The sequence below is a fragment of the Ovis aries genome, chromosome 4 (genome assembly GCF_016772045.2).
Source record: "Ovis aries strain OAR_USU_Benz2616 breed Rambouillet chromosome 4, ARS-UI_Ramb_v3.0, whole genome shotgun sequence".
NCBI lineage: Eukaryota > Metazoa > Chordata > Mammalia > Artiodactyla > Bovidae > Ovis > Ovis aries.
The window spans coordinates 106,270,985-106,296,124 of record NC_056057.1 but is presented as its reverse complement, the minus strand read 5'-3'; the positions used below and the strand labels follow the sequence as shown (position 1 = coordinate 106,296,124).

Here is a 25,140-nt window from a genome sequence, read left to right as displayed (position 1 = left end):
CTGAACAACTAAAAGAATGGAATTAGAATCAGTTGTACTGGAGGAAGAGTGAGAATAAGGCAATTTTCAAGGGGTGGGAGGGAAGATCAGGAGCTCAGGACATGCCAAGACTGACATGTATATGAGACATCAAAAGGGGTAAGTGGTTATATATACAAGTCTAGGAGTTGACTTCTGTAAAGGGTGTAAGTGTGGAAATCAATGTATTGTAACATGACAGATTCAGTGAGAAAGCCTTATCTCAGTAGTGGCTGAAAAGGTACTTGATAAAATTATATAACCACTCATGATAAAAACTCTTGGCAAACTAGGATAGGAATGGAAGGGAACTTCCTTAATCTGATAAAGGCTATCTATTTAAAAAAAAAACCGATCAAATTAAAGAATGAAGCAGTAAAGCCTTTTTCTCTAAATTAGGAATGAGACAAGGACTCCCGCCGATACTGCTTCTCTTCAACCCAGTACTGAGGTCCTAGCCAGTGTGACAAGGCAAAAGGTTATAAAGTTAAGTATTTGAAAGGAAAAAAATCATATCAACTGCACCATCTGCAGTTGGCATGACTGAATCTATTGAAAATCTAAAGGAATCCATAAACATGATAAGAATTGTAGGTTGCTGGTACAGCATCAATATAAAAAAATCAATTACATGACCATCTACTAAATCAGTTTAAAAAATGACATTTTAAAAGACACTATTTACAACAATGTCAAAAATTAAGATAACCAGGAATCTACTCAGCAAGACAAAATGTTAAAGAAAACTATAAAACTTCACTGAAAGACATTAAAAGCTTAAATAAATGAAGAGATATGCCATGTTTATATAACAGAAGAGTCAATGTTGTAGAAAATGTCATTTCTCCTCAAATTGATCTACAGGTTCAATGGAATCCTGATCGATTTTATAACATATTTATGCAGAACAAACATTCTAAGAGATTTATTGAAGTCAAAGAGCCAAGAATAGCCAAGAAACCCTTTGAGAAGAAAAACAGAGGGACTTACTCTAAAACTAATAATTAAAACAAGCCTAGTACTAGTACAAATACAGAAAAATAAAGCAACAGAGTAGACTTAGGAACACCTCCATGTATACAAAATCTTAATGTATGACAGGTTTACTGCAGATCAGTGGGAGAGGGGGAGGGGTGGGTCACACATTTCAATAAATGATGCTTGGACAACTGGCTTTCTACATGGAAGGAAGACAAAATTAGAGCTTCACCCTCTATCATTACCGTGACATTGAATGGTTTGCCTTGGAAACGAACAGAGATCATTCTGTCGTTTTTGAGATTGCATCCAAGTACTGCATTTCGGACTCTTTTGTTGACTATGATGGCTACTCCATTTCTTCTAAGGGATTCCTGCCCACAGGAGTAGATATAATGGTCATCTGAGTTAAATTCACCCATTCCAGTCCATTTTAGTTTGCTGATTCCTAGAATGTCGACGTTCACTCTTGCCATCTCCTGTTTGACCACTTCCAATTTGCCTTGATTCATGGACCTGACATTCCAGGTTCCTATGCAATATTGCTCTTTACAGCATTGAACCCTGCTTCCATCACCAGTCCCATTCACAACTGAGTGTTGTTTTTGCTTTGGCTCCATCCCTTCATTCTTCCTGGAGTTATTTCTCCACTGATCTCCAGCAGCATATAGGGGACCTACTGAACTGGGGAGTTCATCTTTCAGTGTCCTATCTTTTTGCCTTTTCATACTGTTCATGGGGTTCTCAAGGCAAGAATACTGAAGTGGTTTGCCATTCCCTTCTCCAGTAGACCACATTCTGTCAGACCTCTCCACCATGACCCGCCCATCTTGGGTGGCACCACACAGCATGGCTTAGTTTCATGAGTTAGACAAGGCTGTGGCCCGTGTGATCAGATTGGCTAGCTGTCTGTGATTGTAGTTTCAGTCTGTCTGCCTTCTGATCCCCTCTCTCAGTGCCTACCGTCTTACTTGGGTTTCTCTTACCTTAGACGTGGGGTCTCTCTTCACAGAGAAGCACAGCACAGCTGCTGCTCCTTACCTCTGATGTTCGTTTCCAAGGCAAACTATTCAATATCATGGTAATCCAAGTCTATGCCCTGACCAGTAACGCTGAAGAAGCTTAAGTTGAACAGTTCTATGAAGACCTAAAAGACTTTCTAGAGCTAATACCCAAAAAAGATGTCCTTTTCATTATAGGGGACTGGAATGCAAAAGTAGGAAGTCAAGAAACACCTGGAATAACAGGCAAATTTGGCCTTGGAGTACAGAATGAAGCAGTGCAAAAGCTAATAGAGTTCTGCCAAGAGAACGCACTAGTCATAGCAAACACCCTCTTCCAACAACACAAGAGAAGACTACACATGGACATCACCAGATGGTCAACACCGAAATTAGCCTGATTATATTCTTTGCAGCCAAAGATGGAGAAGCTCTATACAGTCAGCAAAAACAAGACCAGGAGCTGACTGTGGCTCAGATCATGAACTCCTTATTGCCAAATTCAGACTCAAATTGAAGAAAGTAGGGAAAACCACTAGACCACTAAACCACTGTATGACTATACAGTGGAAGTGAGAAATAGATTTAAGGGACTAGATCTGATAGACAGAGTGCCTGATGAACTATGGATGGAGGTTCATGACACTGTACAGAAGACAGGAATCAAGACCTTCCCCAAGAAAAAGAAATGCAAAAAAGCAAAACAGCTGTCTGAGGAGGCCTTACAAATAGCTGTGAAAAGAAGGGAAGCGAAAAGCAAAGGAGAAAAGGAAAGATACAAGCATCTGAATGCAGAGTTCCAAAGAATAGCAAGAAGAGATAAGGAACGCTTCTTCAGCGATCAATGCAAAGAAATAGAGGAAAACAACAGAATGGGAAAGACTAGAGATCTCTTCAAGAAAATCAGAGATACCAAGGGAATATTTCATGCAAAGATGGGATCGATAAAGGACAGAAATGGTATGGACCTAAAAGAAGCAGAAGATATTAAGAAGAGGTGGCAAGAATACACAGAAGAACTGTACAAAAAAGATCTTCACGACCCAGATATTCACAAGGGTGTGATCACTCACCTAGAGCTAGACATCCTGGAATGTGAAGTCAAGTGGGCCTAGGATGCATCACTACGAACAAAGCTAGCGGAGGTGATGGAATTCCAGTGGAGCTATTTCAAATCCTGAAAGATGACGCTGTGAAAGTGCTGCACTCAATATGCCAGCCAATTTGGAAAACTCAGCAGTGGCCACAGAACTAGAAAAGGTGAGTTTCCATTCCAATCCCAAAGAAAGGCAATGCCAAAGAATGCTCAAACTACCGCACAATTGCACTCATCTCATACGCTAGTAAAGTAATGCTTAAAATTCTCCAAGCCAGGCTTCAGTAATACGTGAACCATGAAATTCCAGATGTTCAAACTGGATTTAGAAAAGGCAGAGGAACCAGAGATCAAACTGCCAACATCCGATGGATCATTGCAAAACCAAGAGAGTTCCAGAAAAACATCAATTTCTGCTTTATTGACTATGCCAAAGTCTTTGACTGTGTGGATCACAATAAACTGTGGAAAATTCTGAAAGAGATGGGAATACCAGATCCCCTGACCTGCCTGTTGAGAAACCTGTAGGCAGGTCAGGAAGCAACAGTTAGAACTGGACATGGAACAACAGACTGGTTCCAAATAGGAAAAGGAGTACATCAAGGCTGTATATTGTCACCCTGGTTATTTAACTTATGTGCAAAGTACATCATGAGAAATGCTGGGCTGGAGGAAGCACAAGCTGGAATCAAGATTGCCGGGAGAAATAACAATTACCTCAGATATGCAGATGACACCACCCTTATGGCAGAAAGTGAAGAGGAACTAAAAAGCCTCTTGATGCAGGTGAAAGAGGAGAGTGATAAAGTTGGCTTAAAGCTCAACATTCAGAAAACGAAGATCATGGCCTCCAGTCCTATCACTTCATGGCAAATAGATGGGGAAACAGTGGAAACAGTGGCTGACTTCATTTTTTCTGGGTTCCAAAATCACTGCAGATGGTGATTGCAGCCATGAAATTAAAAGATGCTTACTCCTTGGAAGGCAAGTTATGACCAACCTAGATAGCATATTTAAAAGCAGAGACATTACTTTGCCAACAAAGGTCCGTCTAGTCAAGGCTATGGTTTTTCCAGTGGTCATGTATGGATGTGAGAGTTGGACTATAAAGCAAGCTGAGCACCAAAGAATTGATGCTTTTGAACTGAGGTGTTAGAGAAGACTCTTGAGTGTCCCTTGGACTGCAAGAGATCCAACCAGTCCATCCTAAAGTGGATCTTGCCTGGGTGTTCACTGGAAAGACTGATGTTGAAGCTGAAACTCCAATACTTTGGCCACCTGATGTGAAGAGCTGACTCATTTGAGAAGACCCTGATGCTGGGAACGATTGAGGGCAGGAGGAGAAGGGGACGACAGAGGATGAGATGGTTGGATGGCATCACCGACTTGATGGACATGGGTTTGGGTGGACTCCAGGAGTTGGTGATGGACAGGGAGGCCTGGCGTGCTATGGTTCATGGGGTCGCAAAGAGTCGGACACGAATGAGCGACTGAACTGAACTGAACTCTATCATTCACAAAATTCAATTAGAAGTGGGAGTATTTCTTTTTAACATATATATGGAATCATTTGATGCAAATCATATTACCTGGTTTTTCATTTAAATATACAACGAACATCTTTCCATGTTGGTAGAGAACATTTTAAATACATGTACCAAAATCTATTGGAGTAGGAAGTAGTAACCCACTCCAGTATTCAAATTCCATGGACAGAGAAGCCTGAGGGCTACAATCCATGGGGTTGCACAGAGTTGGACATGACTGAGCAACACATCAAAATCTATTTAATCAGTTGCCTGATTAGTTTTGTTTCATGTATTTTGCAATGATAAATACAGTGAACATAGCTCTACAAGAGATCCTAATTTTCAAACATTCTACACCCCTAAAGCTTCTTTCAGACTCTGAATGGACTTTTTTTTTTTTTTTAATGATAAATGAACATTTTGAGCTATTACATGGCAGCTTCATTGTCTTTGAATATTTTATTGCATTAGCTTTTATTTTTACAAAGAGATTTTGGAATAAAAGAAAATGAATGCGCTGCTGCCAGAGATAAGCAGCAGAGAATCATATACTTTTATAATTGGCACAGAGATAAAAAGCTTTCGGCATTCTGAATGCAACTAATCTCGAGCCACAATCACCTACTTGCTGAACTCGATCCATTCACTGGTATTCAATCATCAGAGCAAGAACAAGGTTAAAGAACATGAACAAAACACTGGAAGTACATATCATCAGAGACTGGGTATAAAGGAAATGCATAATTAGAGGTCTTATCTTTCTTTTTAACAGAGTATTTTTTAACCTTAATACATTCACTTTCACCAACATTTCCAGAATCCCATTATGTAATAAATAAGGGATTGTCTTGTCTTTATATATCATCTGATTATTTTTGATGGATAAATTTTTAGAAATATACTTAACAGGGCCAGTGATATGCTTGTATTTCAGAGGCTTCATATATACTGCCACAATGCCATGGAGAAAGGGTGTTCCGAGGTCTCTTCCCTCCAATAATACCCGACAGCCCATTTCCCTACCCACACTGAAAACTAGCATGATTTTTAATTTACGGCCATTCGATATTTATGATTTTAACTTGTATTTCTTTGATATTAAGCATTTTTTCTTTACTTATGAAATTAAGATAGACATTATACCCACCTGATAGTACAGTTATGATGAATACATGCACTGACACTATATAAAATTCTTAGGACAGTGCTTATCAGGTAGTAAATATCAGCGATGTTTTTTTAATGTTTACTTCCTTTGTGAATTTCTATTTTTGTTCTCTGCCTGTTGTTTATATGAATCCTTTGCCCATCTCTTATTGATTAGTATAACAGTTTAGTACAAAGGAAAGCTATTAATTCCGGGTCTATCACATCCTAATATTTTTCCCAATTTTCATGAAAATTTTTATTTCTTTTTTATTAGAAGTACACAAATGCGTCAATATTGACTGTTGCCTCAGGTGCCAGGTTTAGTCTTGTCCTCTCAAGTTTATATTGATAATCACTTAAGATTTTACTCTAGTACTTTCACAAGTTTTTGTTTTTTTTTTTTGGTTACATTTAACCTTTTGGTGAAAAGAGCTATGTGATCTGAATGTCATACAACAGACATGCATTAGTTGTTCACTCTGAATACTGCAATCAAACTTCCCACTGCACCTCTCTCCCTCACTCGCCATACGACATTCATACATTCAATTCCTTGTGCCAATTTTCAGACTGACCAGGTCAACTGTGAACATACTCCTTTGATTTACTTAAAAGCTAAACATAATATTATTGGTCCATGGTTAAGAGTAACCTTCCTGCTGGCATCTTCATTAACATAAACTACTAAGGTTTCCTCTAGACCTTTCCTGTGGATGGTCAGAGAGTAAATGTTTTAGGCTTTGGGGCTGTTCATTCTCCGTCACAATGACTCAGCTCTGCCACTGGAGCACAAGAGTGGCTGCAGACCACACGGATACGGATGAACACAGCTCTGTTCCAGTAAAACTTTACTTACGGAGGTTGAAACTTGAGTTCGTATAACTTTTCACCTATCACAAAATATAATTCCTTTTTTGACTTTATTCCAACCATTTAAAAACTTAAAATCAATTCCTGGCTTGCAGGCTGTAGTAAAACAGGTAGCAAACCAGTTTGCTAACCTCTGATTTATCTCAGAATATTTTTTAGCGTTATTGTCTGTATCAGCACTCTCCAGGAGAACTCTCTGCACTGTGGAAATATTTCATATTTGTGCTTTCCTATATGGTAGCTACTAGTCACATATGGCTCTTGACATGTAGCAGGAGAAATGAGTTTTAAGCTTTATTTTGTAATTAATTTAAACAGCTACCTGTGACTAGTGGCTACTATATTGGACAGTCCATGTCAATAGATTGGACTCAAAATATATAAATATATATATTTGTGTGTGTATATATATGTTTATACACACACAAAATATGTAAATATAGATATCTATGTGTGTGTGTGTGTGTAGATACATACATATATAGTTTTCTTCCCTGGAGATCTAAATCTATATATTTAATACAGTCACAAAAATAATAGATGTTTACTCAAGTAAAAGTTCTGCAACTTTTGATTCCTGTGACAAACAGGAGTGGACTAACTCCACTGCTAAAGGCCCTTTGCCCTTAGTTCTCTCAAGGCACAAAGCTTGGTGAGAGATACTTGACCAGAGCCCCATAAGCTTTTAGGCACTTCACTCAGCTGTTTCTTCTCATGCTATTATTCCCCAAAGGCGTCCCGAATCCTCTTGTTCCTGACCCCTCTCCCCCCACACAGGGTAAAAATAAAAACATCAAGTTACTAGAAGAGTGTGCAGCTTCTGCAGCCTTTGTCACTCTTCCGAAATGCTTTTCTAATTAAAAAAAAAAAAAAAAAAAGGCACACTTACTGCCAGGTCCAGCTGACTGTTCCGGGTTGTGATGGACAGCTCAAGGGTGGACAGCTGCACTTCCTTCCAGACCTCTGGGTTCACCTCTTGCGGGGCTGTGTGAATGCATCCGATACAAGTCAGTTATCTCCCACGAACATTTCAGCACTGCCACCCACGGCCAGCTGCCAGCACCTCAGATGGCCTCCCAAGCCCGTCTGTGGACTCCCAGGCTTAATTTTCTTTATCTCATACTTTTTATACATGGGATAAAGAGCCAGGTTCAAAATGGAATCTCTAGCCTGAGACAACCCAACGAAAGCAGCCACAGTAACATAAAGGCTGGCGAGAGAAAGAGGGAGTCGCTGGGAGTCAGGAATGACACAGGCTGTTGTTCCCATTCATGGGATGTTGCTGCTGCTGGTCTGGGCCTGCGCTGTGCACCATGAGGGCTGAGTTTAGGCTTCCCCAACTCTGTGAGGGTCTGACACTGGTGTGGGGTCTGCCTCAGGCAGTCCTGAGCTGCCCAGGGCTTTCCAACCTCCAGTCTCCAGGCTCCTCACCTCCCTGCGGTTGTACCCAGTAGGACGCGAGCCTCCGTAATATTCTCCTATATAAAGAGGGCCGGGGAGGGGTCTCTTCTGCTCCACTGGGAGGTCTCTCTGTGGGTCCCGTGTATGAGATCGAGGCTTGATGAGTCTGAGGCCACTCCTTTCAATGAAGGGAAAAAAACGTGTATCATGCAATACAATTACAAACTCTTGGAGTTTCTCAATATGAACAAGCACAGAATCACACCATAAGAAATTTATCATTCATTTAGAGATGGTGGCACAAACATGAGACAGGTGAAATCTAGTTGCATCACATACTTCCTTCACTCTGGGAAGCATGTTCCACTCAGAGGCCACACTGGTCTGGCCTCAAAATCCAGCCCAAGGATTCTCGTTCCTGCTTCAAAGGCCATTATTCTCACACTCCAGATCTGTCCTCTTCCTGGCATCCCGAGTCCAGTACCATCCTGGGTCTCATCAGTGTCCTCAAGGATTATTAAAATAATACCCTAGCCTCTCAGCCCTTGACTTTGCCTCCAACCTACATAGCAACCCATTTCCATGGCCACATCCTGGTCCTTATCAGTACCCAGAACTACTCCATCTTAGAACTCTCAAACCCTGGTATCGCACTATCTAATCACTTCCCTTATTCTTCCAGTTGATATTTTTGTGCCCAGTGGCACTCAGGGTGAATCACTCCCCTGTTCTCAAGTTTCCACGTGGTGAATTACAAAACAGTAACAATTAACTCTGACTTCTCTCACTCCATCTCTTACTCCTCCCAAGTCCAGAAAGACCCAACCTTTCTCTTCTTTCTCTGGAAGTGATCAGAGTCCTGCGGAGTCACACGTCCATTGATTCCTCATGCAGTGGGCTTACTTAGCAGTCTCTGTCCTGATGGAGATCTTTTAAGTGGAGAAATTCAATTTGGACCGTGAGGAAATCAGATTGTGACCACGTGTCCACGCTGTGTCCTTCACTCCTGCTGACGCTGATAAAGCTGGTATGTCAATTTCCATCTGCTTTGTTTCTGCATTTTGTTTTCATAACTTGGTTCAAAGTCAGAGGAGGAAGAGAGGGCTATGAACTGGGGGCCCCTGAAGACTCTAACCACACTGGGCTCTCAGAGAGTCCCAGCTCCTGGCCTCTCCAGCTGTCCTCAGCACCAACAGGTGAACGGTGGATTTTACATCATTCTTCTATCGCTTTCGGCCCTCGTGTCTTCCTTCTCTAACATGTACCCTGTAAAGCCTCAGTTCTGGATCAATCTGTCACTAGGTGTCTATACTTCTACATCGTGGCTCAATATTATCAGAGGGAGAGACGAGGTCCTCCTGCTGTGTACTGACCCAGGGAAAACAACCGCCCAAGTGAGCATACCCACGTCACAGCAAGTTCTTGGTCTAAGGTCTTCTATGTCACTTGATAATCTTTCTAAACCTTCCTATTTTCATCCTTCTTCCAAACTCCCCACCCACCTTGCTTTCAAAAGATCACCTTGCTTCCTACCATTCAGAAAGAATACAAGGACATCAGGGAGAACTGCCTCACCTCTTTATAAATGTGTTTTCATCTGGACCTCTGTTTTATTGCTCCCCTGTCTCAAGGAAAAAGGTGTCCCTCCCCCCCGTCTGGGGCTAGTCCAGGGCTTTGATCCACTCCCTTCCTCTTGCTCACGGACTTGGCCGAGTCAGTCATGTTTTTCGTGCCCTTTCTCTCCTCCCCTCCCATTCACTTTTACTTTTGCTTCAGGGAGTAAACACATGAACAGTTCTCTAATTAAAAAAAAACAAAAAGAGAATGCTCCACTGACCCGTATTTCTCAGTACCTTCTGCTGTTTTCAATCTCCTCTCCTTCAAAGTCGAGTTTCTTAAAGGAGTCGCTCTGCTGCCTCCAGTTTTCACCTTCGGTTTATTCCTGAACTTTCTTCAATTTGGCTTCGGCCTCTCCACCTAACACGTTACCAAACCTGCAGGGGTTGCCAGATTCAACGGATCCTTACTGTCCTCTCTTTATTTTGCTCTTTGATGCTGCTTCTTAAAATCTCGCTGTCTTTTGGAAGTTCTCTTTTTCATTGGCTTCTATGTCAGTACTTCCTCCCAGAGTCTCTTTCTGGATTTTCTGGGCATCATTTCGGGCTCTTTAAAATGATGGTTATTCCTGCCCACCTATTCTCAACAGTAACTTCAACAAACCCATAGCTCAATGTCATACACTTACGACATTTAAATCTATTTCATCAGCCCAGATATCTCTGAATTCCAGATCTAAGTCACAGCTGTATGATTTTACTGGCCTGTACCACCGGTAATGTTAAGCTCAACACGTGCCAAACTGAGAATTCCACCTTTCTTCACGGACGTGATCCAACTCTAATATTATCAGCATTCATGGAAAATTCTAGTCACCAAACTCTAGCCCCTCGAGCCAGAAACCTGGGAATACTCCCTGTTCCTTCTGACTTTCGAGGATCGTGCCTCTGTAGTCAAGGCTCTGGGGTCAGTGTTCGCTATTACCACCTTGTCGAGACCTCATCTCTCCTCACCTGGACCGTGTTAACAATCTTCTATCTGATGCCTTTGCCTGTAACTACCAAATGTCAGTCTCTTGCATACTGCTGCCAAACAATTTCTTGCCAAAGTGAAAGCCTCCTCCTGTCATTCCTCTGTTTAAGCTCCAGTGACCCTCTAGTGCCTTAATGATAAAGGTCAGATCCCACGTCAAAACCTGCCGTAAGCCCGCAAGCCATTCCACTGTGCTGGCCATAAGTAAACACCATGTGACATCTCTGTGATTCCACACATCCTGACCCCTGCTCTTGGAACGCCCTTTATCTAGTTCTGTATATTTTTCAAAATCTGGCTGAAGTGTCACCCTCTCTGGGCTGACTCTACTGACCTTCAGTCAGAGGTAAAGGCTCCTTCCTCTCTGCTTCCATCTTATTCTTTCCTATTTCTCTCCAAGCATTTGCCAAACTGGTGATTTACCAGGCCCTCACTCCTGACATGTGAACACTTCTTGAGGGCATGACACCTGTCTTATTCAACCCGGTATTCCGATTATGCAGCAGGGCTTGCCACCCAATAGGTACGCAATCACTGTCTGCTATTGAAATGATAGAAAAAGTTTATATGGTCCCAGATTCTACAACTTAAATACAGAGCTACTCTATTTCTTCCTGAATATTCCACCAATGAAATTATTCCTCCAAGCAACAGCAGTCATGCATTTTACTCACACACTTTGCCTTTAGCATAGAAAGTCCTTGCTCCCCACCACTCCAAGTTCATTTTAGTAATCACATAGATTGGTTACCCCCTAGTACTTTAATGGTTTTGTTAACGATTAACTGGATAGCTCTGGGTAAAGGGAGCTATATTTTACAAATGTTTTGCAATGGACATACATTACTTTTAAAATTTCAAACCCATTCGATACTCTGAATGTTAACATTAGATAGAACCAAACTCTTTACTACATTTAAACTTCATCCGCCAATTTTCAGATCCAAACTGTAAATATACTACTTTCGTGCGCATAAACGCTCAACATGGTATGTAGTACAAGATAACTATGACTTTTCTATTAGCGTTTTCACTAACATACATTGTTGAGTTTTTCTCTATGCCAATATTTTCCACTGTATAGCCTATAACAGCATAGCCTGATAGAACTTTCTCCTATGATGGCAATGGTCTCATACTTGGACTGTCCAATGCAGCAACCTCTACACATATTTGGCTAGTTAAGTATGGTTTGAAGCACAAAGCATTGTTTGAAGCCTACTATATTACACAGACGATTAGGTGTTCAGTTCAGTTGCTCAGTCGTGTCCGACTCTTTGTGACCCCATGAATCGCAGCACGCCAGGCCTCCCTGTCCATCACCATCTCCCTGAGTTCACTCAGACTCACGTCCATTGAGTCAGTGATGCCATCCAGCCATCTCATCCTCGGTCGTCCCCTTCTCCTCCTGCCCCCAATCCCTCCTAGCATCACAGTCTTTTCCAATGAGTCAACTCTTCACATGAGGTGGCCAAAGTACTGGAGTTTCAGCTTTTGCATCAGTCCTTCCAAAGAACACCCAGGGCTGATCTCCTTTAGGACGGACTGGTTGGATCTCCTTGCAGTCCAAGAGACTTTCAAGAGTCTTCTCCAACACCCCAGTTCAAAAGCATCAATTCTTTCACGCTCAGCTTTCTTCCCAGTCCAACTCTCACATCCATACATGACCACTGGAAAAACCATAGCCTTGATGGACCTTTGTTGGCAAAGTAATGTCTCTGCTTTTCAATATGCTATCTAGGTTGGTCATAACTTTTCTTCCAAGGAGTAAGCATCTTTTAATTTCATGGTGTATTCAGATACAAATCTTTAGTTCATTTCTCAATACAAATATAGACACACTTGCAAGTAATTAATGAGATATAGGTCACTGTGTTCAAGGTTTGTTTGGTAAGACTGAGTGAACAAAGGGAAGTGAAATACTAAAATGAAATTAAATATGGGCTTGGTAATAGAGAATAAGCTGCCAGATGAGAAATATCAGAACAGGAATGCTTTCTGGATTTGTGTGTAAGTAAATAGGCCCCATTTTAGGAGCATGCCATATACATCTATAACAAGAAACTTCTAAAAATTCCAAATACACACATCACAAAGGAATAACAAAATACCAGAGGTCAAATTTCAATACTGTAGCCTGCATTTACCTTAAGAGTGCTGAAAAAGTGGGCTGCTTTGGTTTTTAGAGGCCCAAGATACCAGTACCTGAGAAAGAGCAAGATAAAAATCTGATTAGACTATTAAAAAAACTATCAACGTGCCAGATACCATTCAGGACAGACAATACCTTAGAATTACACCTCTGCTAGAAGTGTCTGCCCTGGAGGTTTGGAGATTGTGGTTTAGCATAAAAAAGTATTACAGTAAGTTTTTAATCTGCATTTGAATACCACGTCAAACAGAACATAATTAGTTATACAGCAGCTAAATCCTTGCAATTTATGAGATATATAATCACAGTCTTCTTGAATCTCTAAATTCACAGGTATCACTGTAATGCGTACTTTCCACCGTGGAACACAGTTGAGTTCGCACTCTGAATGAGTGGAGAGGGATAAAGCCACAACGAGACGTAGATGTGGGTGCTGATGTATTACTCGTGAGCTAAATGGCTGCATGCTGTACACTGCGTTCTCTCTCGACACACAAACATACAATTAAAATCTGTAAATCAGCATCATTTTGCATTACGCGTGTTATGCAGCTTCAACATGGCAAATGTGAAATCTGGGAGTAAAGAGGGTCTACTTCATATTGCTAAATTCCTAAAAGCCACTGAAGAGAAAAAGATGCCTGGCTGGATTTAGAAAAGTGGCATAAAGTAGACTTCTCTCTTAAAATGTCTTTCACCTACCAGCCCATCTTAACCGCTCCCTATTCGATTCGAATCAATATGCACTCATTTAGCACTTACTGTGTATATGGAGGAAACAGAAGCAATAGAATCAGTACAAAATTCTTGCCTTTGCGGGCTTCTGAGAAGATAAGGCCCCCCAGTATAATAGATAACGACAAGTAAACATATTTCTATGACATGGTATAAAGTGATCACTATTTACTGGTAAGGAGAGTCAAGAAGGTGCAAGAAATCATTACGGCCCTAAAATCACTGCAGCAGCCACACCTGCGCAACAAATGGCACAAGAACAAAGTGAGGGCGTGAGACCTAGAAACCTGGGCTGGATGGAGACACAGGAGGCGGCAAGGACATCATTCTAGGCAGGACAAGGGGAAACAGCACGGGAAGCGCTTAGAGTAATCGCCAGAGCAAGAGCTTTAAACAAAGGCACAGAACTCGGTAGTTAGGAATGATGACGGATTAAGTTGGTCTTGAACACCAGAATATGGAGTTTAGCCATCCAACGAGCAGAGCAGAACCATTCTAACTATTATCCTAGTAAGCACCACTAGGCTATTAAGGATGGCTTTGATTATCTAATGTTTTTGTTTCTGCTACTTTGTTGGAAAGCTCACTTGATGCTTTGCTTCTTTTCCAGGGTAGCCAGACAGAAACACCTCCCAGCCAAGGCAGTTTATTTCTAAACTGATTTAGAAATAAATAAATAACTTTATTCTGAACTGATACTGTGCAAGGTCAGCTAGGAAATGGCTTCTTGCACCCCTACTGTTTCTCCTGTAACACACAGAGCGACTCAATGGTTGGTTCTAGTCCAGGTACAATAATAGCCAGCATTTTAAAATTCCAGGCTCAGAAATGAAACAGAACATGGGCCTGTGTGTGATACTCCTCAAGGGCTGACCTATGCTTGTACTGAATACACTTAGAAAGCAATGTAGGACTTCCCCAGTGGTCCAGTGGTTAGGACTCTGCACTTCTACAGTAGGGGGCATGGGGTCCATTCCTGGTCAAGGAACCCCACGTGGTCAAGGAAGATCCTACATAGCGCGTCGTGTGGCCAAAAGAAAGAGAGTAATTTACTCTCACCAGTCCTTCTCAGGGGAAACTAAGCAATTCCTCATGGTAAACTGCTGTCACGTGAGATTACAGATCAGCTACAAGAGGACTTGCGGGATGAAGATAACTGTGCATACTTGCAAACACAAGAACGCAGTGCGTGATGTAACTCAGTGGTCTCTCTCCTTTGACAGTCCACTGTCAGGAACATCACTAGCAGGAATAACCATGTGGGACAAATGAAAGGGATTTCTGTAAAGAAAATGGCGAGAATGCCTACAAAGTGAAGGAGAGCTTTCTTGATAAAAGCTGTGTGTGAGCTCAATCACCGTTCATTTAGACTACACTCAAATTGTAAGCATGTTGTCAAGAAGAGGTAAAGAAAGAAAATAACGCCCACCAGCTACGAGCGAACCTCATGCCCTGTCTCCTCCAGCCCCACCTCAGGAAGCCTTGCCCACGCGGCCTCTCCATGGCACACAGCACAGGGCACACCCTCTTTCCGAGCCAGCAGTTTTATGCTACACAATGAATTCACCAAAATAAGCAGGTTGCCATGAAAAGCCACCAGCAGCCCTCTCATCACCTCCTCCGCAGGCCTGTTTCTTCCACCTTCCAGCATTCCCAGGTCTCTGCCTTTCTCCCTCCTCTGAAGGAGGTGGCCTGGGGTCAGTGAATCCGCTAGGCATTCAGAAAGAACACCTCTTGGGGGAAAGGGCGTCTTCCGCCCAGGGTTGTCAAAGCTCCAGGAGGCTGCAGCCCCAGTGGTACCTTGCACTTGGTACCCAGCTAAGCAGGCAGTGGGAGGAGACGACACCCAGTGCCCCTCTGGTCTAGCTGAGCCTCCCTCTCCCCGGTCACATACGATGTCTAGAAAGAGAGGTGGACACTGCTCATCCTGAGCTACCACTCAGCCAGCGTGGAGGAAACTAGGACTTCCCCCAGCCTCTCTGCACACAGAATATAAACTTCACTTCTGTTATTCATACATAATTCAACCATGGGGCCCACCCCATGTATTCCGAGATCACTGTATACTGAAACCTCAAAGACAGGAACGGAGTAAGAAGGTGTTTAAAAACCACCACTGGTTAACCCAGCGCCCTTCTACCTGCTAACTGAGACGCCAGCATCTCGGAAGGATCCCCAACGAAGGCCGGTGAGTGCAAACACAGGCTGTTCCTTTTCACCCTGGAAATTAAATACATTTCACTTAAATTAATGACAATAACCTGGAACTCTCTACAGGCAAGTAGCCAGCAAACGTTCACGGCCTATGTTTCATCAAAACAAAATTCGAAAAGGGATGTTCCAAATTTAAGAAATGAACTCTTTTGAGTGCTCAGTAAAAGTAATGAAATAAAATGAAACCAACATTCATGTATTAGGCCTCATGAATCTGCTGGCAAGAAAACATGGTATCATACTTCAGACTGTAATCACTATGCTGATTCTTGGACCAATTAGTCGGGTCAGCCAGATCTTCTCTCACTTGTACTTGTCCGAGGTAATTTAAATCTGTGTTCTCTATGGAGGGCCAAGAGTTGTAAAGCAAGATCATCAGAGTTCTGGTATGTACTCCAGAATGTTTCACCTGAGTCTCCGAAGATACAGCCAGGTATTTGTCATAACAAATCAGGACGCAAAGTGATTCAGGTTTAATTCAGTGCTTTATGGCCAAATACTTCATATTATAATCACCAAAGTCTAATAAATCAGTGAGTTTAGCAATACCTATTATAGAAAATAAACATTAACAATGCCACTGTCTCTAAGAGTTTATACTCCATGCTGGACTTTTTTCTAGATGAAAATATACACATCTGAATTTTGAAAGGGACATTCCCTATAGCTCAGAATTGCAGCAAAAGCCCAAAGGCACCCCCACATTCTAAAGAGAGCTGCCAACTGCTAGACACAACTCCACAGAATTTGCTAACCATGCACAGAACCAGGTCAGTTTCCACTGTGCCATCATCAGAACCAGCGTAAGAAGAAGATTAGGAACTGGAGGAGACTCCTGGCACTCTAAGTTGCTGGCCGAGAGAAAGTGTCTAAATCTTCTTAGGAGAGGACGTCTGTCCATTTTCACTCCTGTTCCCACTATGCTGAAACAAGCGAGGGTCTTCTAGGAGAACCATACACAAATAGGGCCAGTCTACAAGGAAAAGACACTGGCCTCTCACTCCTTGGTTGTCTATCCACTGAAGCAGATTTGCTTTTCTGCTCTCCGTACCTGCTTGAGCAAGAGAAGAAACAGTAGAGGAAGAGAGAAATAGTAGAGCAAAGAGGTGATGGTAAGATTAGGTCATGACGGGCAAGGCAAGGATGTATTAGTCTCCTGGGTGCCAAGTGCATACTGTGGAAGATAGCAGGGCCTGAGTCTTTCTCACTCTATTAATCATTCATTTAATCATTTTTTCCATGAATCATTAAGGATATTTACAGTATATATTAGGAACTAGCAATAAAAAATGTCTGTCCTCAAAAAGCTCAAGGTATAATGGGGGGATAGACAGACACAGACAATAAGAACACGCAGTAGGTCCAAAGAAGAGAGATATGTACTGAGTGTTATGAAAGCACAGGGTGGGGGCAACTGCATGGTGAGTGAGGGGACAGAGCAGACAGATGGTCAGGGAAACACGACGTAAGTTCTAAGACAAGCCATGCATTTTAAAGAATAAGGTAGTATCTGAACAGCCTGATGACTAGTTAGAAGGCTGAATCAGTAGAAACCTCTCACCAAACAAACATCCAGGACCAGACAGTTTCACTAGTAAATTTCATCAAATACTCAAAGGAGAATTAACACGAATCCTTCTCATACTCTCCCCAAAAAACAGGAGGGATTTCCTCCAAACTGACCTTATGAGGCCAGCATTGCCCTGATACCAAAATCAGACAAGGACAAAACACGAAATGAAAAGCCAATATTCCTGACAAATATAGATGCAAAAACCCTAAACAAAATATTGGCAAACCAAATTCAACCATACATTAAAGGGATCAGACACCATAATGAAGTAAGATTTATTCCATGGATGCAAGGATGGCTCCACATCTTCAAATCAGTCAATGTGATTTGACACATTAACACAAAGAAGGGTGAAAATCATATGTTCACTTCACTAGATGCAGAAAAAGTATGTGATAAAATTCAACACTAATTTATGATAAAAAGAAAACAAACCTCTCAATAAAGTGGCTATAAGGGGAACACACTTAAGTATGGGATAAAATTCAACAATGATTTATGATTAAAAAAAAAATAAAGTGGGTATAAAGGGAACACACTTCAACATAATAGAGGCCATATATGACAAGACCACAGCTAACATCCTATTCAACAGCAAAAAACTGAAACCCTTTTGTCTAAGATCTTGAACAGCAAAGACAAGGATGTCTACCCTCACCACTTTTATTTGACATAGTACTGGAAGTCTTAGCCAGAGCAATTAGGCAAGAACAAGAAATAAAGACATCAAATTGGAAAGGAAGAAGAAAAACTATCACTATTTACATATGACATGAGAGAAGTAATAAAGATATTCAGTACAGTTGCAGGATACAAAATCAATACACAAAAACCTGTAACATTTCTATGCGCTAATAACAAAACATCAGAAAGAGAAATAAAGAAAACAATCCTATTTACAACTGCATGAAAAAGAATACAGTATCCAGGAATAGATTTAACCAAGGAGGTGAAATTTGAAAACTACGTGGCATTAATGAAAGACGCTGAGAGTGACACAAACAAATGAGAAGAGACTCTGTGATCCTGGACTGAAAAAATTACTGATGTTCAAATGTCCATACTACCCAAAGCAGTCTAGAGATTCAATGTAATCCCTATCAAAATTCCAATGACATTTTCAAAGAAACAGAATAATCCTAAAATTTTCATGGAACCACACACACACACAAATGCAAATAGCCAAAGCAATCCTGAGAAAGAAGAACAAAGCTGAAGGCATTATAATTCCCAGTTTCAATCTACATTACAAAACTGTAATGATTAAAACTGCATGGCATTTGCATAAAACCAGACGCAAAAATCAGTAGAACAGATTTTAAAAGCCCAGAAATAAGCCCACAAATATATAGTCAATTAACTTGTGACAAAGGAGCCAAAAATATACAATGAGGAAAGGACAATGTCTTCAATAAATGATGCTAGGGAAACTGGCAGTCATATGCAAAAGAATGAGACTGGACCATTAGCTTATACCATACACAAAGATTAATTCAAAATGGATTAAAGACCTGAAATAGAAGACCTGAAACAATAAATTCCTGTAAGAAAATGCAGAGGGTAAGCTTCTTGACATAAATCTTGGCAATGATTTCTGAATCTGACACCAAAAGCAGAAGCAACAAAAGCAAAAATAAATAAATGGGGCTGCTGCTGCTGCTGCTGCTAAGTTGCTTCAGTCGTGTCCGACTCTGTGCAACCCCATAGACGGCACCCACCAGGCTCCCCCGTCCCTGGGATTCTCCAGGCAAGAACACTGCAGTGGGTTGCCATTTCCTTCTCCAATGCATGAAAGTGAAAAGTGAAAGGGAAGTTACTTAGTCGTGTCTGACTCTTAGTGACCCCATGGAATGTAGCCCACCAGGCTCCTCCATCCATGGGATTTTCCAGGCAAGAGTACTGGAGTGGGGTGCCATTCCTACATCATACTAAAAAGCATCTGTAGAGCAAAGGAAATCATCAACAAAATGAAAAGGTAACCAAATGATCGAGAGAAAATGTTCGTAAATCACATATCTGATAAGGGGTTAATATCCAAAATACATAAAGGACTCATACAACTCAATAGGAAAAAGGAAGCAATCCAACTGAAAACTGGGCAAAGCATAGGAACAGACATACCAATGGCCAATAGGACGCCCAGCATCATTAATCAGAAAAGGCAAATCACACACAGTGAGATAACACCTCACATCTACTGGAAAGGCTATTATCAAAAAGATAGGAAAACAAATGCTGTTAAGAATGCGAAGGAAAGGGAACCTTTGTGAATGCTGGTGGGAATGTAAATTTGTGCATCCACTATGGAAAACAGTGAAGCCCTTTCCCTGGTGGCTCAGACGGTAAAGCGTCTGCCTGTAGTGCACAAGACTCGGGTTCAATCCCTAGGTTGGGAAGATCCCCTGGAGAAGGAAATGGCGACCCACTCCAGTACTCTTGCCTGGAAAATTCCATGGACGGAGGAGCCTGGTAGGCTACAGTCCATGGGGTCGCAAAGAGTCGGACACGACTGAGCGACTTCACTTTCACTTTATGGAAAACAGTAGGGAAGATCCTCAAAGAATTAAAAATAGAATTATCATGTGACCAAGCAAATCCACTTCTAGGTATTTATCCAAAAGCACAACACTAACTCAAAAGATATACACACCCCATGCTCACGGCAGCAGCATTAACAATAGCCAAGGTACACAAACAACTGAAGTGTCCACTGACGGATGAATGGATACACTGTGGCACATGCACACACGCACACACACACGTGTACACACACACATGCAGACATGCTCGTTATTTATTATTCAGTCATAAAATAAGGGATGAAATCTTGCCATCTGGGATAACATGGATGGACCTTGAGAGCATTAGGCTAAATGCAGTAAGTCAGAGGAAGAAAAGTATTGTATGATCTCTCTTACATGTGGAATCATTAAAAAACAAAAAAAAAAACCTAACAAAATAACAAGCTCATAGATGATACAGAAAACAGACTGGTGGTTCACACAGGCAGGAAGTAGTGGGTGGGAACTTTTTTTTAATGCAATGTAACTATATTTTTTGATTCAGCATATATACATGTGTATATCTGTATATACATCTATATTTATATGAATCCTGGTTTATTTTATCTATTCATTATAATTTTTGCAGATATACCTAGGAGGTTCTCAACAGTGACCTAAGCACTATATAGGATTGAAAGAGAATGAACAAGGCTGAATCATACAGTATTGGGACTAGGGAAGATGCATGCTAATTAAAAAGAGAGAAACAAACCAGGTCCCTCAGCTGAGGAAGAATACTAGATTACAATACAATAAGTACATACCACAGTGATTTCACCAGTCCTTCTCCTAAAAGGAATAAAAATAAAATAAAAAAAGAACCTGGATTAGGGAGGTTGGAGAGAAGAGGAGAGAGAAAGGAAAGAAACTAGAGGAGAAAGAGTGTTCTAGCCTAAGGGAGAGAAACAACACTACGTGAACAGTACGCTGTATCCATGGGAACATTTCCCAAATGTCTTTTAAGATCTTAAGTGTTACATCTGACGATGATGATTTTGATGTCAGAAGATTCCATGTCGAAATAGGCTGGGAAATAGCAAACGTATTTGGCTTCAAACAAGTTACGTTGACTGCAGTTCTTCTTAGAGTCTTTCATATGTTAATGTACATTATAGATTTCCAAGAGGAGAAATACAATATACTGTTTTCCTGAATCGTTTGTGCAGCCCTCTCTGGAAAGACATCCTGCATAATAGATTCCTTGGGGAAATGCTATTCTAAAGCATGTAGCAGAGGCAAGAAGTTCTGAGATAAGTACTCAAGATTTCCTGAATGGTGCTCTAAAACCACTTTCCCTTTCTTCATGTAGGGGGAAGAATTTGGGGACTATCCTGTTAAGACTAACTGAAAAGCCTTGTAACCTTAAGGTTCCACAGACCTGAGGTGCTGTTCTAGCAAGTGGTATAAAGGGCTCTGGACAATAGGAAAGGAGTGTGAAGAGTCTAGAGAAGCAGATGGGTACAGAGCCTTCAGGATGAGAAGAGGTCTCAGGCTCAGTAGCGAAGAGACTGGTCCCAGTTAGAGAACACAGGAGTCCAGCAAAAACAAGCAAGGTCAAATGGATGGAGTGGAAGCCAACAGACAAAGCATCACTGTATTTTAGGTCAGTGAAGGCCTGCTGCTGTTAAGTCGCTTTAGTCGTGTCCGACTCTCTGCGACCCCATAGACGGCAGCCCACCAGGTTCCCCTGTCCCTGGGATTCTCCAGGCAAGAACACTGCAATGGGTTGCCATTTCCTTCTCCAATGCATGAAAGTGAAAAGTCAGAGTGAAGTCACTCAGTCGTGTCTGACTCTTAGCAACCCCATGGACTATAGCCCACCAGGCTCCTCCATCCATGGGATTTTCCAGGCCAAAGTACTGGAGTGGGGTGCCATTGCCTTCTCAGCAGTGAAGGTCTGGCTGATAGGTTATGAAATGGAGAGGTCATAAACAAGAATGGATACAGAAAGATGGTGCAGAGCCAGATCTTGGCAGCAGAGGAGACACGCTGCACCAAATCAGAGGCTCCCCTAGACAGAGCGACTCCGTGCACAGAATGGCCTTGTGCTCTGCAGAGGAAAGTAACTAACTGGGAGAGCTGACTGGAACAGAACAGTGAAAAGAAAACAATCCTGGTCAACCAGACACCTGCCTGATCTAGGAATCTTAAGGATTTTAGATGAAGAAAAAGAAGCAAGGCAAAGAAAATTAAAGTGGCTCAGTTGTGTCCGACTATACAGTCCACGGAATTCTCCTGGCCAGAATATTTCCCAGCCCAGGGATCGGACCCAGGGTCTGCTTCTCCAGGGCATCTTCCCACAACCCAGGGATCAAACCTAGGTCTCCCGCATTGCAGGTGGATTCTTTACCAGCTGAACCACAAGGGACGCCCAAGAATATTGGAGTGGGTAGGCTATCCCTTCTCCAGCAGCTCTTCCTGATCCAGGGATCAAACTGAGGGTCTCCTGCACTGCAGGTGGATTCTTTTTTTACCAACTGAGCTATCAGGGAAGCCCAGGGTAGAAGGAGCTCTAAAGCAGCCCTAAGCATCATCATATGAGAAGGATCCGAGCTGGGGCTTTCACAGAAAGAAGCCATGTGATGAGCCAGGAATGACAGTGGGGAAGGGTGGGGAGCGTCTCACTCCTCACCGCCTGCCCCACCCTCCTCATTTGGTTCTGGGTTGGCAGAGTCTGAGTCAAACCAAAAGACCAAAAATAAAGAACCAGAAAGAATTCCATAAATCTTTCCAGTAGTTACTTTAAAGTCAAGTTCAAGGCACTGTCAATATCTATGTGGGACGGGAAAACAGTGACCCCACCCTGGACAAAGCACTGAAGGAAAAAGCAATGGCCCATAAGACAGAGAATCCTTCTTTTGTCTCCAGCACAGCTAGTCTATGATTAGATAACCCTTTATTTCTTAATCTGTCCCATGAAGACACTAATACACACCTTGCCTCTCTGAGTTAGAGGACCTAAGGAGATGCAAACTCACACTCTACAATGAAAATATAAAGCACTATTAGAGCTTCTAAGGGCCATTTTTTTAATCTTTGAGAATCTTCCATTATATGTTTAACTGCGTTTCAGTTTGTTTTTTAAAAGAGGAATCTGGTATCAGGCTTCATCTATAATGCTTTCCAGCATATTTTGAAGGCAATTTCCAGAAATAAAGAAAAAAGAAAAAAGACAAATTCAGCCTAGCTGGGTGCCTCAGAAACCACAGTAGGGGCTACTGTACTTTGTTTTCTGGGAATTGATTTTAAAGTTTTCTGCTTCCCGGGGTGTGTTACCAATATAAAGTGGCTGTGGTAAATTTGACTCTGGTTTTATCAATTCACAGAATTGGTATATTTGAAAGAAAAAGGAGACGAGATATTTACATGCAAGCACAGTCACGAATTTCCAGTTAAATCCTAATTATTTCAGAATGTATAACTTCTCACATATAAATGAGAAGCAGTAACTCACTCAGTTATAAAGAGATCTACCCTGATTCATTCCTTTGATAGCAACAATATTTTAGAATAATATCTTCATAGATGCTGATCTGCAGTTTCCTTTTCTAGCCTAACATTTCTCTCAGTACCTTTTGTGAAAACAATTAAGCTTTATTAGATGCTAAAGAATCAATTGCAACTTAAATCACTTTTACCCTGACCAGCAAGGTCATGGTGGAAAGTGCAGAGGTCACTGCATAAAGAACAAGGAAAATAAAAGGAAAACAGACTGCAAGCTCACAGGTCCACCAACTGTAAACAAGCACATAACGAACGCTACAGAACAAGAGTGCGTTTTAGGACTGAAGCTTGGAATTGTGACACAGCGCTTCCACAGATACTTGGAAACCTGCGCGAATATAAAAGGTGCGTAACCTTTGGAGGACAACCTGAACGTAGCTGATACATTTTTAAGGCCAAATCTGAGTCAAGTATGAGGGATTCACTGCTTGTTTACAGGATTATTTGGCGGGGTAGGGGGGTGGTGGTGCGGATGGGGAGAAATATAGATGACAAAGGAACTGCTATCAAGCGAGAGTATCTTTTCCTTTTCAATTTCCAGGAATTGAAACTTTTTAGAAGATTCTGATCAAGAACCTGCAATAGCTGTTGGGGTTTCTTCCCTCCAAACTTTTACCTTTGGTAAGATGTCAAACCAAAAAACTTTTTATATGTGCAATGAACACCATTTTTACCTCACACTCAGCTTCAGCATGCCAACATTTCCTCATATTAGCTTTATCTGTGTGTGTACAAGAAACTGCAGACTTCATGACATTTCACTCAAAAAATGTCAGCATGTGTCTCCTAAGAAAAAGGACGTACACAGACATAACCCTAACACCATGGCACCATATCTCATCCGTATTAAAATATCTCTGGTATCTTTTATAGCTGACACTATTTTTTCATTTTTCTAATCCAAGATCTATCTTAATTATGATATTTCTTTAGTTTTCCTTAACTGCTCAAGATTAAATCTTCTAAAAGAAGATTTCATGACACTGATATTTTTGAAGAAGCCAAATCAGTGGTTGCCTCTAGAATGTCCTACAGCTTGGATTTGATTGTCTTCTCAAGATTAGAGTCAGTTAGATTAAGATTAATGTTTTAGGCAAGACACTACGTGGGTGATGCTGTGTTCTTCTCAATGTACCATATCAGGAGGTAGACGATGTTCATCTGTCTCGTTACTGGTGATGCTGTTTGATCACTTGGATAAGGTGGTGTATGCTAGATCTCTCTATGATAAAGGTGTTTTTCCCCTTTGTAATGATTAAGTACAGTAATTTGGCATAATTTGAGACTGTGTGGATATTTGTTTCTCAACAACCTTCTATTCAATGTGTGCAGCATCCACTGATGATCTCTGCTTGAATTACTTCATTAGTGACTGCCAAACGGTAATTCTCTAACTCTGTCATAACTTACACAATTTGGTGATTCTTCTGTAATATGACTGTAGATCAGGATTGATCATTTTAATTTAATGTATTATAATCCACTAGCATTACTCTTTTTGATGTTCAAACTGCTCCAAAAATGGCTAGTAGGATACCATCGAAATAGCTGATAAAAGAAGAGAAACGAAAGGCAAAGGAAAGAAGGAAAGACACACCCATCTGAGTGCAGAGTTCCAAAGAACAGCCAAGGAGTGGTAAGAAAGCCTTCCTCAGCGATCAACGCCAAGAAATAGAGGGAAACAATAAAATGGGAAAGACTAGAGATCTCTTCAAGAAAATTAGAGCTACCAAGGGAACATTTCATGCAAAGATGGGCACAGTAAAG

General features: G+C 41.4%; 1 protein-coding gene across 14 annotated transcripts in view; it reads right to left on the bottom strand.

Annotated features, from left to right (window-relative positions):
• Window positions 1-25,140, bottom strand: part of AGK (acylglycerol kinase) — a 100,912-nt gene that overhangs the window by 13,610 nt on the left and 62,162 nt on the right. For all 14 annotated transcript variants that reach the window (XR_009600548.1, XR_009600551.1, XR_009600549.1 and 11 more), the window contains exons 10-13: window positions 15,659-15,738; window positions 12,779-12,836; window positions 8,073-8,220; window positions 7,531-7,625 (exon numbers count right to left, since the gene is read on the bottom strand). Coding sequence is in view for 10 of the 14 variants with exons in the window: in XM_012177252.5 (XP_012032642.2) it covers window positions 7,531-7,625; window positions 8,073-8,220; window positions 12,779-12,836; window positions 15,659-15,738 (381 nt within the window). In the remaining 4 variants the exon portion in view is untranslated. The remainder of the gene's footprint in view (window positions 1-7,530; window positions 7,626-8,072; window positions 8,221-12,778; window positions 12,837-15,658; window positions 15,739-25,140) is intronic.